This window comes from Schistocerca piceifrons, chromosome 3 (assembly GCF_021461385.2).
Source record: "Schistocerca piceifrons isolate TAMUIC-IGC-003096 chromosome 3, iqSchPice1.1, whole genome shotgun sequence".
Taxonomy (NCBI): Eukaryota; Metazoa; Arthropoda; class Insecta; order Orthoptera; family Acrididae; genus Schistocerca; species Schistocerca piceifrons.
Window position 1 is genome coordinate 310,149,604 of NC_060140.1, and position 14,842 is coordinate 310,164,445.

Consider the following 14,842-nt stretch of genomic DNA (forward strand, 5'->3'; position numbering starts at 1 on the left):
GTTCGAATCCTGCCTCGGGCTTGGATGTTTGTGATGTCCTTAGGTTAGTTAGGTTTAACTAGTTCTAAGTTCTAGGGGACTAATGACCTCAGCAGTTGAGTCCCATAGTGCTCAGAGCCATTTGAACCATTTTGTATTGAGCAAGCAGTAAAGGAAACAAAAGAAAAGTTCGGAGTAGGTATTAAAATCCATGGAGAAGAAATAAAAACTTTGAGGTTCGCCGATCACATTATAATTCTGTCAGAGACAGCAAAGGACTTGGAAGAGCAGTTGAACGGAATGGACAGTCTCTTGAAGGGAGGATATAAGATGAACATCAACAAAAGCAAAACGAGGGTAATGGAATGTAGTCGAATTATGTTGGGTGATGCTGAGGGAATTAGATAAGGAAATGAGGCACTTAAAGTAGTAAAGGAGTTTTGCTATTTAGGAGCAAAATAACTGATGATGGTCGAAGTAGAGAGGATATAAAATGTAGACTGGCAATGGCAAGGAAAGCGTTTCTGAAGAAGAGAAATTTGCTAACATCGAGTATATATTTAAGTGTCAGGAAGTCGTTTCTGAAAGTATTTGTATTGAGCGTAGCCATCTATGGAAGTGAAACATGGGAGATAAACAGTTTAGATAAGAAGAGTGTAGAAGCTTTCGAAATGTGGTGCTACAGAAGAATGCTGAAGATTAGATGGGTAGATCACATAACTAATGAGGAGGTATTGAATAGAATTGGGGAGAAGATGACTTTGTGGCAAAACTTGACAAGAAAAAGGGACCAGTTGGTAGGACATGTTCTGAGACATCAAGGTATCACCAATTTAGCATTGGAGAGCAGCGTAGTGGGTAAAAATCATAGAGGGAGACGAAGAGATGAATACATTAAACAGATTCAGAAGTATGTAGGTTACAGTAAGTACTGGGAGATGAAGAAGCTTGCACAGGATAGAGTAGCATGGAGAGCTGCATCAAACCAGTCTCAGGACTGAAGACCACAACAACAACAACAGTAACAACAACAATTTCATTCTGACATTTCAGTAATATAAACCGTTTCTTATGTCATATGTACCGTAAATTTACAACATTTTGTAACGCTGAACACAACAAATACGTGGTTAGTCAAATAACAAATAGACAATTGAAACAATTAATGGGATCGTGGTGATAACACAATAATAACCGAGTTTGGTCATTATTCGCAAAGCACGTTGCTAGTCCTACTGGTAACGTAAGCTCCTAACGAAACGTAATGAATCGGAACGTGGCAAGAATAATAGTTGGTACTAATCTATGTGACCATTAGAGGAGGCTACAAAGAAAACGGGTTTCGCTTCTACTAGAGGAAGTGGTACGAATAACTATGAACCCACGACGTGGAAAGGGCATCTTTCAAAGCTGACCAATGTTCCATTTCTACGATTGTCGTATGTAAGTGCAAATGTTTTCCAGAGGACCCGCTGCAATCACTGTTGACGATTAAGATGCAAGATACCATACCACTTGGACTACATTTGTTAAATATAAAACATATTCTTGAACCCAGGGTCGAACCCTCGGCCTCCTGCACGCTAACCCAAAACGCTACCCACGGTACCAACTGTACAGCACAGGCTCACTTGTTGACACAGCTAGTTACTATACTTGTGGTTACAGTGGTGCCACATTGCCACTCTTTAACGTCCTATTTCTGCCGGATGTACTCGCCGGACGACATTTTGTGACAGACATTTTGTGTGGCATGTGAGGAGTGCGCGAATTTCGCTTCACCCTGTGTACAGGGTGAGGCAGCTGAGACAGGTCAACCGACATATGTCCAGAATGAATAAATATATCGAGTTGCGGTTTTCACCGAGTTACAGAGGACAACCTGGCGAATTTCCTGGCGTTTGCAAGTAATTTTTATCGTTTGTAGTCGCCCAATAACGACACCGACTTTACTTTCTTTCAATTGAACTATATGATTTTTTTTCTGTGGCAGCTGAAAGAAGCTTCTAAGAGAACGACATAACATGTGTGGGAGTTGATCAAATAGTAATGAGATAACAGCGCCGCAAACCAATGTCCCGCCGTCAGGAGAAGAGGTTCCACAAACATATGTCCTGTCATGCCAAATACACGCAAGTATGTAACTCAGGTATGGTTCATTTGTTTATTATCAGGGCTGACATACCAAATGCTTAAAATGTTGAGTATTGCTACAAGCCATAAAGCGATTCTAGAGAAACAATACTCGTTTTTGAGTTTCATCAGGAGTTAACGTTAACACAAGCGTGCGTTGTAAGGCATTTCATGCCTTCGGGAGTTGTCGCTGTTTCCTAGTAGAGCTCTTGTTTTAATTTTAGCCATAGTTCAGAGTATATAAGAGTTAAGTCTGGTGAGTAAGAAGACCATTTTGCGTTTCCTGAGCGGACAGATCCAATATTCTCCAAATGTTTTCTTAAGAGGGTCTGTCAGCGCATGCGCGAAATGGGAGGGTCATCCGTCATCCCTTGGTACCATACTGACTGCCTTATGACGAATGAGAGGTCTTCCAGTAACTGCAGCAGCAGCATATCTTACGAACTTGAGATACTTGCGTCTATTTAGATCGCCAGCAATAAAACAGGGATCAGTTGTGCGGGTCTTGAAAAACTCGCACCAAGCACTGACAGACCAAGAACGTTGTTTTTATAGACTTCTTTGAGTTAGCGTGGATTTTCAACTGACGATTAGTACATGTTGCCTATGGCTTCCTTAAACAAAATTTTACATAGATATGGAGCATCACTTTGCACTTTACTCTGATCACATACGGGGAGCTATAAGCAATTTTGGAAGAGATTGCCATGAAGCTGCAGATGCAGCGAAATGTGATGTGAAGTGGCTGACATGCGATGGAATATAGTGTTTGCAGAACACTCGTTTGGTTGATCCCTACTTTCGAGATGCCTCTTAGTGGCATTTGCACTGTGTGTTACTACTGCTAAAATTTCGTTCACCACTTGTTCTCTTTCCTTGTCGTATTTTATTCTCCACACTTCCAGTTTGTAGAACTTTTTTTTTTATAATGACTGCAAAGACATACCGTGAACACGTGGCACGACCTGGATACTCTTCAGCATACAATCGCGCCGCTGCTCTAACAGTTTGGCGACATTCGCCAGAAACGATATTCACTTTTTCTACTGTCGTATACATTGTGAATGTCTCACCAGCTTTGCGAGCAAGTCATCTAAGACAGCAGAACACACACTGATGGACTTCAAAGGTACAGATCAACACAAAAACCATGCGTGAGTTAGGTGTTAGCTTACATTTGGTATAATAGGGCAGACGTTCGTGGAACCTCTTCTCCTGACGGCGGGACAGTGGATTGCGGCACTGATATCTTGATATTGTTTCTCCATATTGCCCTCTATAACTTGGCAAAAACCGCACATCGATATATTTATTCATTCTGGATGTGCTTTAGATGGCCTGCATTAGCTGCCTCACCTCGTATATATTGTGAAAATAATTATCTTACGACATTTCCTTGATTTACACCAGAACTTATCTTCACGTCTGAAGATGTCCATCATACGCCAAATGGGTCGTATATGGTTATTTTCAGCCTTCAGTATCTAGCGGATAACGTCAGAAACTCAGTGGGGTTGTTCGTGAATGACGCTGTAGTGGACAGTGATGTCTCATTACTACAGAATTGTAGCGAAATACCGGAAGATCTGAAGTGGAACGATGTTTGGTACAGAGATCAGCATGTGACCCACAGCACAAACAAATGTAAATTGCGCGTAAATAGACGGAAATACCCGTTATTGTTTGATTGCACGATTTCTGAACAATCACTAGAAGCAGAGACATTCGTCAACTGTCTGGAAGTATGCGTTTGGAGCTATTCAAAGTGGAACAACGAGTTAAAGCTAAAAGTAGGAAAGGCAGATATGAGATGATTGTCTGGAAGATTTCTGAGGAAGTGTAATCATCCCACGGAGGAAGTAGCTTACAAAAACCTATTTATATCTGTAGTTCAGTACTGCCAGTCAGTCTGACAGGACTGATAGAGGACGCAGAAAAAATTCAAAGAAGCGCAGTGCTTTTCGGCACAAATCTGTTGAGCAGGCGCGAAAGCGTCACGCAGTTGCTCATACAATTCCAGCGCCAGACGCCAGAAGAGAGGATTCGTGCACCATGTTGTAATTAACTATTGAAATTACGGGAACTTATGTTTCTAGCAGTGAACCAATATACTGCTTTTTCCTACGTATGTCTCGCGAAAAACTATGAAAGTAAAATTAGAGACAGCCGAGCTTTTCGGAGGCTTATCTACTATCGTTGTTCTAGCACGCCATTCGCTATTGGAACAAGAATGAGAAGAAGCGACAGTGGTAGACAAAGTACCCCCCGACACACACCAGTACGTAGCTTGCAGAGTGTAGACGTAGTTGTAGAGGAGGTTGTAGACTTGTACCTTCAGTCCACTCCTCCGGAATTGTGTCTCAATGGTGATGGCTGGGACTTTCAGGGCCCCATCATCACGACGCAATGGGGAACCGTGTGCTATGTGTTTATTGTCCCTGATTGTTACTATACATTGATAGATCCAGGATAACTAGGAACAAAATTATGAAAGAAAACAGCATTGCTAATATCTTGTCCATACTCCATTACAGCTCTGAACATCGCAATAAAAAGATTATAGAGATATTCTGTTTCGAAAGTTTTGAGTGTTTTAGTAACACAGAACTTACCCAGCGCATTTATTATGCGAAAAGTCCAGATTCTGGATACAAATTCCTTTCGGAGCAGGAAGTTAGTAAACCACACAAATGCCAAACTTCCAGCTGTACCAGTGATGTGGGGAATGGCCGATATGATTCCATTCTGTTAAAAAAAAAAAAAAGAAACAGTCGCACATAAATTCATTTGTAACGTATTTATAGAGGGAACTACGATTATAATTTCCTTTTAGTTAGAAATATTGATCATCAGACAACAGTATATGCTTTATATACTCTGACAATGTGGCCGAAGTGTTTACATATGTGAATGGAGTGGTGTTTTGCAATGATTACATTTCCGTAATTCAGAACAAATAAGTAGTTCTTGTTTTCCTTTTCATGTTTTACAGTACGAAGTTTTATGAATTCAGTAGTCATTTGCTCAGAAACGTCCCAGAATTTATCATAGTACTATCCACAATCAATAATGAATTGTAGGGAATTGTTTAAAATGTAGCCTAGTGTTAGCCTAGTGCTGTCCAATGGAGAACCTTTCAGATTTGAAACCGATAACAATTCAGTTGTGAATAATTCATCTAATAGCAATAGCTAGCTGCCGTTTTAATTACAATAATAAATTACTTATGCTTTTTTGTTATTTTTCAGCCGGCCGAAGTGGCCGTGCGGTTAAAGGCGCTGCAGTCTGGAACCGCAAGACCGCTACGGTCGCAGGTTCGAATCCTGCCTCGGGCATGGATGTTTGTGGTGTCCTTAGGTTAGTTAGGTTTAACTAGTTCTAAGTTTGTAAGGTTGTTGCTTTATTTTGCTATGAAAGCGGTACTGAAAGACAATAAAAGCGGGTTAAAAGCTGTGAGCTGTCTGGGGAAGTTAACCGTGCATTACTGCACAACTGTTTCACCAGGTATCTAGTCTAGGTTTACCAAATTCCCAAACAGACTAACATTAATTATAATCTTTTAATAGTCATACAACAACCGGTAATATATATATAAAAAAGAGAATTTAAATAAAAAGAAAGAAATCAGTTTATATTTGGAAATTTATTTTAAGATTGATCATTGAAATTTCAGCATATTAAACTCGATGCATAACTAAGCTGGTGCCTTATTTAGGATTGTGAAAATGTGAGATTGTAATCTTATGGAACACATCAAATATGGAGCCAAGATTGGGAGACTGCATACAACACTGCATTCATAAAATAACACACGAAGAACGTTGAAACATATGCAAGAGGAAATTAACCACAACCAATCGATTCAATTTTCACCCAAAGAAACTACATTCGTAGCACAATCCTGTCCGTCATGTAATTACCACACACTGGCATACTAAATTCATACTAACTCTCTGTGAAATCTTCCCAAAAAGAATAGCTGAGGGCTACTTTGATGATTACACCACATGCTTCACGTGGTCAACTTGGTTTACACAAAGCGTATAACTCCACAATAATTTTGATAATTAAAATAAATTAGATCGAAAAGCAATTTACAAAAGAAAAACCTCGAACTGGTTACTAACGTCTTACTATTAACCTTATGGGTCAAACAGTTATATAAGCGCGTGGTACTGGTCTCGCAAAGTACACCCCACGTGGGTTGAACATAAAGAAAAGTTGCTATATTGAAAAATATTGTCAAGACGAGACGTTATAATCACACAAGCATTCGCATTTAAGATTGATCTTAGTTAGAATTACTGATCAACAGGTGGTTCCACTTTACTCACAAAGTAGTGACAAGATAACATTAGATATTTTAGAGCTAAACCTGAAATAAAAGTGATTAAATTTTCAGTTAGGCTGAACTTAAGAAATCCATTGTCCTACGGACTTAGCAGACACGCGCTTACCCGGAGATCTTACCACTTCAGACGCTCGCCACGGGCAGACTGACTGGTCCCTTCCTGGGGGGGGGTTCTCAAATACTACAAACGGAAGTGGCCAGAGGGGCAGCTTCCTATACCAACATGACAACGGACGGACAGGACCATACTAAGGATAGAAACCTCTTTGCTTTTAGAAAGCGTAGCTACCTGTTCCGACGTTGGTCCTACTGTTCTCTAGCAGACAGGCTTGTCTGCTACCCTCAAGCATGCAACTAGAAATACATTTGCTCATTCATCCTCTCACACAGAAGGGGAGGGGGATGACAGTATCTTATCATATACAGTATATAAAAGAAAGCTGATGTAGGTTCCGTATGAGACTGTGTGACACGAATTACATATATACTGTGTTTTAAAGTGTAGTAGTGTGACAGATCGTTCTCGTTTATGTGTAAAAGTAACACGTTGCACTACTCAGTCTCCTCCCAGATAGTCAGAAACGCCACAGTAAATTTAGAAGAGGAATTTATGCCGTAAATGGCAACATATTTCAGAAATTAACATGAAAGGAATCCAACAGAGACCTTTCAAGTTCTAGGGGACTAATGACCTCAGCAGTTGAGTCCCATAGTGCTGAGAGCCATTTTTTTGTTATTTTTCGGCTGGGCAGGTGTGATGTACCTTTTGCATTTCTTGGTTTTATGTTTTCGTTTTCTTTAAAGAAAAAGACAAAAGGTGAAGCGGTAGCCCAGCGTACAGCCTGCGTCTACCGTCATGTATTTTTGATTTTCAAAACTTAAAAAAACATGTTTTTCCTGTTCCTCGATAAGAGGAAGGACTCGCTCTCTGCTAATGAACGAAGCTCAGTGGTAGCCATTTTGGGTTGAGAGAATAAGTAAAAAAGTCTGTATTTTTTTATGTGTGTAGAAGAAATAATACATTCATATTTCGTTAGTGAAAAATTGAGTTATTATCCCAAGTAGTACTGTAATATAGAAGAATTCAAGAAACCCACCTGTCTACTTCGGAGCTAACACGTAGATCCGATTACAAAAGGAATGATAGACACGTTCAAGATTTTGTAGGTGGATAGGGCGACCGGACGTAATATTATTAATTGGTAAGCATAAATCTACAGCAATGGAAAGACTATTGCGTCCATGGAGAACTAATATGAACTAATATGAACCCATTTACAGGCATAGCGCAGCTTATTGTGCTTGTCCGAGTGCCGAAAAATTAATCTCATTATTTACATATAGCGAAACATTTATTATGTATTTTTTATTATTTTATGTAGGGCGCTCCAACCAGCTTAGGCTTTTGACGATCTAACCCGCTAAATGTACAAAACTTTGCACAAGATCCCTCAGGAGGAACAAACATCCAAAAGTTCAGTCTGTCAATGTCAGGCCGAATAACTGCTTGCATAAGAGTCAGAGATGAACCAACGCGTTATTGACTCGTTCACTTTTTGAAGCTATTTCTCTTAAATAATAATTTTTTTCTGAAATTGTAATCGGGCTTAGAAGGCTTATTGTTTGGTCTACGATCTGAGCCCGCAACTGGAGTGACTATTGTACGTCATTGCGCTGTGGATCTCGCAGATTTTGTGAGACTATTCACTCTACTAGTTGTCCACATTAATCACGCCTGTGTTCAACTTAAATCCTTTCATTCCTCCATTAGTTTCTAATTGCAGAATGGTATTCTGCATCTCGTTTGCTGTTGCTGTTGACGGTGGCAAGATAGAATGCAGTATGCAGGCAGTTGTTGTTGTTGTCTACCTGCCAAGACAGGCTCTTGCTAGATGCCTCGGTTTGCGGCGTTTAAAATATTTGACGTCACAGAGTGAGCATCGGGCCCCCGAGAAATACGGGGCCTGCAGCGAACTTGTGACGTCACACTAATCGGCTCGTCCGCCGCACTTCACGAAGGCGTTGCTCCCTGCAGTGGCCACGGCAAATCAATATGTAATTGAACAGGTACCCACTAACTTTATCATGTGCTATCGAGAGCTTGTACGCACGTAAACGCGCAGTTAAGAAGTACTAAACTCGTCTGTAATAGTTACTCGCTCCCCCCTAGAGACGGCTACTGGCACTCTTAAGAACTGCTGTGTCACTTGTTGTGACGTACATGCCACGGCCTGTCTTTCTCGTGGGCCTCGGTGGGCAGTGACGTCGTCGACGCCTTGAGCCTCAATCTGTACGTTATGTGGTTGTACTCTCTTTCCTGGTACACGTAAACGACAACGTGGAGGAAACGTTTGGTGGACTTCCGCTCGCTTTGGGACACAGTGACAGAGAACAAAGCATTGCCGTTAGAGCGTGATTATCAGTGATGAGTGCGATGGATCGCTAGCTACCGCACTAACTACTGAAACCCACCCCTTCAGACTACCGGACGATCGGCGCCCGTTAAATCAGAAGATGAGAGGTTAATTGGTTGCCACCAGCTGATTGCAGAACGCAACAGCGACTGTCACTACGAAGAAAGTCATACCACAAATATCATAAGACGTAGCTAGCGTTGATCATGTTACTCAGTGACATTTGGCAATTTTTGGCACATTGCTCATGTTTGGATGAAATTAATCCAACAACCATCGCATTAACTCATCTAACAGGAGCTATATGTAGAATAACATCACGGATTAATGACTGTATACAACACATCACATTGTTTACAGGAAGAAACACGCCGGCCGGAGTGGCCGTGCGGTTCTAGGCGCTACAGTCTGGAACCGAGCGACCGCTACGGTCGCAGGTTCGAATCCTGCCTCGGGCGTGGATGTGTGTGATTTCCTTAGGTTTGTTAGGTTTAATTAGTTCTAAGTGCTAGGCGACTGATGACCTCAGAAGTTAAGTCGCATAGTGCTCAGAGCCATTTTTTGGAAGAAACTCACTTGTTTATTGAGCCTTGTAAGTCAGGGCTGAAAGCTAAGCTCGTTTGCTTTCATTAAATTTGAGAGTATTTGCAAATACATAGGTCTGCTGACCGTAATAGTCAGTCAGCATACCACAAACATCACAAAAGCTCCAGCCACTGGGTCCGGGAGTGGATGCAATTTGTTACTAGGAGACAGTGAAATTGCTCGCTGACGTTCAGTGTCATTTATTGGATTTGCCTTGCAGTGAAGAACAAAACGACGTAAATAAATCTCCCAGCTCTCATTTGCGTCATCGAAGCGAATGACTGAGGGGGAGGCAATCATTCTGCAATTGCAGACTGTTGTACGTTTTCCAGTAGCTATTCTACTGTTGGTATTGTAATTACCAATGCCTTTCTTGCTGCTGCTGCTGTAGCTGTTACTGCTATTGCAGCTGCAACTGTTGCTGCCAGCTCCAGCAATCCATGACTGACGCTTCACGTCGAATAGTTACACGGTGAGAAAGTGCAAGTGATTCAGAGAACGCTAGCACTCGTTGTTAAACAAGGAACTGAATGGCAGTCTGAGTGAGACACTAGAAGCATAGCAAAGTGGGTTTATAGTATACTTCCATGCATTGGAACAGGCTCAAACTGCGCGACATTGCCCCCACTCGAGGCATAGTACTCCTGTTAACAGGTCACGGTCCAAATCCTGAATATTTGAATCGAGTTGGATGCGGTAACACACCAGTCGGTGAATGTGGAGAGGAAAGTTCCGCTGATCATGTCGTTTTCAGTTGCCCTCATTTTCAGGCACAGGGAGACTGCAGACAATCAGACTACCATTTGCAAACAATTGTGATAAAAATATGTGGACTGCAGTTTATGTGATTGCACTTAGAATATCTAACTACTTCCAGTCTGTAAGATCAATTTGGACGCTCTGAATATCAAAATAACGTCAATAGATCACGGGAGAAGCGTTTCCTCCATTATACACTCCTGGAAATTGAAATAAGAACACCGTGAATTCATTGTCCCAGGAAGGGGAAACTTTATTGACACATTCCTGGGGTCAGATACATCACATGATCACACTGACAGAACCACAGGCACATAGACACAGGCAACAGAGCATGCACAATGTCGGCACTAGTACAGTGTATATCCACCTTTCGCAGCAATGCAGGCTGCTATTCTCCCATGGGGACGATCGTAGAGATGCTGGATGTAGTCCTGTGGAACGGCTTGCCATGCCATTTCCACCTGGCGCCTCAGTTGGACCAGCGTTCGTGCTGGACGTGCAGACTGCGTGAGACGACGCTTCATCTAGTCCCAAACATGCTCAATAGGGGACAGATCCGGAGATCTTGCTGGCCAGGGTAGTTGACTTACACCTTCTAGAGCACGTTGGGTGGTACGGGATACATGCGGACGTGCATTGTCCTGTTGGAACAGCAAGTTCCCTTGCCGGTCTAGGAATGGTAGAACGATGGGTTCGATGACGGTTTGGATGTACCGTGCACTATTCAGTGTCCCCTCGACGATCACCAGTGGTGTACGGCCAGTGTAGAAGATCGCTCCCCACACCATGATGCCGGGTGTTGGCCATGTGTGCCTCGGTCGTATGCAGTCCTGACTGTGGCGCTCACCTGCACGGCGCCAAACACGCATACGACCATCATTGGCACCAAGGCAGAAGCGACTCTCATCGCTGAAGACGACACGTCTCCAATCGTCCCTCCATTCACGCCTGTCGCGACACCACTGGAGGCGGGCTGCACGATGTTGGGGCGTGAGCGGAAGACGGCCTAACGGTGTGCGGGACCGTAGCCCAGCTTCATGGAGACGGTTGCGAATGGTCCTCGCCGATACCCCAGGAGCAACAGTGTCCCTAATTTGCTGGGAAGTGGCGGTGCGGTCCCCTACGGCACTGCGTAGGATCCTACGGTCTTGGCGTGCATCCGTGCGTCGCTGCGGTCCGGTCCCAGGTCGACGGGCACGTGCACCTTCCGCCGACCACTGGCGACAACATCGATGTACTGTGGAGACCTCACGCCCCACGTGTTGAGCAATTCGGTGGTACGTCCACTCGGCCTCCCGCATGCCAACTATACGCCCTCGCTCAAAGTCCGTCAACTGCACATACGGTTCACGTCCACGCTGTCGCGGCATGCTACCAGTGTTAAAGACTGCGATGGAGCTCCGTATGCCACGGCAAACTGGCTGACACTGACGGCGGCGGTGCACAAATGCTGCGCAGCTAGCGCCATTCGACGGCCAACACCGCGGTTTCTGGTGTGTCCGCTGTGCCGTGCGTGTGATCATTGCTTGTACAGCCCTCTCGCAGTGTCCGGAGCAAGTATGGTGAGTCTGACACACCGGTGTCAATGTGTTCTTTTTTCCATTTCCAGGAGTGTATATAATGATAGACACATGAAAATTTAATTAAGAGAAACTATATAAAAAGACACACATGCGCACACACTCTACCCATGGGTTTCGTGGAATACGTAATGCTTTCAAATACCAGGAGCGAGATTTTCATATTTTCCCTCTCACAAAGTTATTGCTACGGAAAAAATGAAAAGGACATTATAACATGTAGTTAAATTTGGTACTGGGATGTGAATTTTTCGAATGATTGAAGAAACTGTACAAAAGTGAGCTTCAAATGCTTTTTTCTTGAGTTTTTCCTTGAGTAACCCGAAAACAATGAGCTCCAGCGAAAATGTAACATAGTACAAAATAAAAATACATTACATTTCCTAAAAAAGTTCCTGTTTATTTTTTCTGTAGCATTAATAGTTTGCATGTACTGAGCGAGAGAATATGAAAATGTTGTGTGTGGTTTTGCAAGGGATGGTGGGTTACATAAAACCTATCGGTAGGGGCACCTGTATCACCCCATATATAAGATACATTTAAAAAAAGAAATAAAGAACGAATGCTATGACCACTCACACAGGCGTGCATAGACTCGCGGATGCCGAGGTATGCACATAACAGTTGAGCGATGGAGAATAGTGTAGCAACAATAGGTTTAGAGGTAACTGTATTTGTTTTTTGTCGGCGAAACTTAAGTTATACCGAGGCTGCCAGTAAAATATCTACTAAAAAGAGCTGGAACGTGTTCACTTGGAGCTAAGTTAATTCGTTTTATCTTACGCTATTTTTTAAAGATTCTTATTCTCAGTATTATGTTTTATTTCTACGTTAATATTACCAATGGCTGCTGTTAAAATAATGTATTGTTGTGTACGCAATATAAAACATTGTAGGTCACTATGATAATCTAATAGGTACGATCTATTTAGTTCCCTGATAACAAGTCTAAGATTCGTACCAACAAATTTAATTGAACTGAACTCAACTGAACTGTCTTGGCCACCAAATAAACCCGATGGAACACATTTACCAACTATAAGGTGCCAGCTCCGCACCCACAAATCACCAGCCCGTAACTTACGGGAGTCGTGTGGCGCGTGCATAGGCATCTGGCACTATCCGGAACCTGCTAAGCACTTGTCGAGTGCATGCCGTTCGTAATGTATTCCGTTCCATAGGGTGAATCAACACGATATTAAGCACGTGGTCTCAAAATATTCGGGATCATCAGCATTTTCCAATTGTTTCTGCAAACTGTTGTTCTAAAGGCACGTTCCAAACCACAGCTTTTTATAGAGAATATGATCTACGGAAACTGGAAATAACTATCTTCACTGAAGTATTTAGTTCCGATTTATCACTATATTCCTTGTATAGTTGTGATTTTCTTAGTGTTACCGTAATTATCTTCTTGTCAACTGTATTGAGTTTTTTTTAATTTGATGTGTGTTTTTGCTTTCGCTGGACGCCACTGTCCAAACTCTAAACACATTTAATCACATACTAATACTTAAAATTATTCTCTAAATATATAATAACAGCAATATTTCTAATGCAGCTGTTATTTTCACTACTTTCTCTAAATGCTAGACTCTAAAAAATAATACCTACTGTAGGACAGAAAACGCAATATGTGACATACTTAATATACTGAGATTAATAAACTCCTTTTGAAATAATAAACATTATTTTATAATTCTGCGTTACCCCCTCAACTACCTTTCTTATTTCTTATACGCTACGCATCCACTTCTCGTATTCTGACTTTAAAACGGGTAAATTGGTATAATTCTGCGTAGCAAAACTTGTTTTCTGGTGGTGTGGCTCCTGGCAGAAACCGAGTTCTTTCTTTTTCACCGCAAATATTGATCACATTCTATGTTAGAGCTATTAGTTCACATCTCAACAAAACAATTAATTCAGACTTCTAGAATTTCTTGCTCGATTATAATACCCTTAGCTTTGTTTGTAAATCTTACGGCAAACTTTTTTTGAGAAGGTCAAACGCCCTAGCATTGAATCTTTATTACTATAGCTTACTTTGTGAGCTATGGCAAAAATAGTATGCAGACACTAACGCTTCGGATGTCATAATGCAAGACTTGGGCGAGGTACAGCGGTATCGACGTTATCAGCAAGTAGAAACTCATGTCGGAAGTGACCATGACTGCGATGAGAGCCCAGATAGCTGGAGTCAGCAAAATGCTCTTCCACGGCACGGGAAGATTTGTCTGTAACAGCAAAGAAGAAACATTTTTCAGTTAAAGTAACGAATATGTTTGCTTTGTAAGTAGTGCGGCTATGGCGACTTTGCACGTCTGGTTGCCTGTCTGCCAGTGGTAGTAAAATATATCCCTCTCTCTGACACACACACATATATTTAGATCTCTCAATCGCGACCCATTGATTTGCAAGACATTGAAACGAAACAACCAATATGTACCCAATAGCTGCCATCTTGGCAATGTTCAAAATCATCCAAACGATTTCAAGCATTGGGGGTATGAATTAAACAACGCCTTCAGTCACCAGTTTTTCTTTTTTTATTAACTACACGATGCATTTGCGACCCTCTGGGTCATTGGTCAGGTGTAATTTGTCTTAATACAGGTTTTATTTCTTCTTTTGAATGAGGTGAAATGCATAGTCCTGTCACGAAAAGGTTCAATGTTAGGTTATGAATTTCATAATTCGTACACTGAAAATATGTGCAAAATAGTAAAAAATTAACAGCGTAAACTTACCACATAATCCAAGGAAAGCATATTTAACGTTTTAGCCCCAGCAAACCTTCTTTCCTCTGTCGTTTTAGTACATGTCACTTTAGCCAAGAGGCACATTCGTACACACGTTTATAAACACTTCACAGATGTTTTTGTACATTGCGTTGTCAAAGATGAATTTATTCGTAGTGCTAAAGATATAACTATTAAACAATTAACATATGCAAGATATAGCTTTAGAATAGGTCTTTAAAATTATTGAAATAACTATGGATTGCGAAATCTGTTTGTTCATTGAACATAGATTCTGGT

General features: G+C 41.8%; 1 protein-coding gene across 1 annotated transcript in view; it reads right to left on the minus strand.

Annotated features, from left to right (window-relative positions):
* LOC124790001 (sialin-like) overlaps positions 1–14,842 on the minus strand; it is a 104,261-nt gene that overhangs the window by 21,708 nt on the left and 67,711 nt on the right. The window contains exons 6-7 of the mRNA XM_047257542.1: positions 13,886–14,038; positions 4,725–4,857 (exon numbers count right to left, since the gene is read on the minus strand). Coding sequence (XP_047113498.1) covers positions 4,725–4,857; positions 13,886–14,038 — 286 coding nt within the window. The remainder of the gene's footprint in view (positions 1–4,724; positions 4,858–13,885; positions 14,039–14,842) is intronic.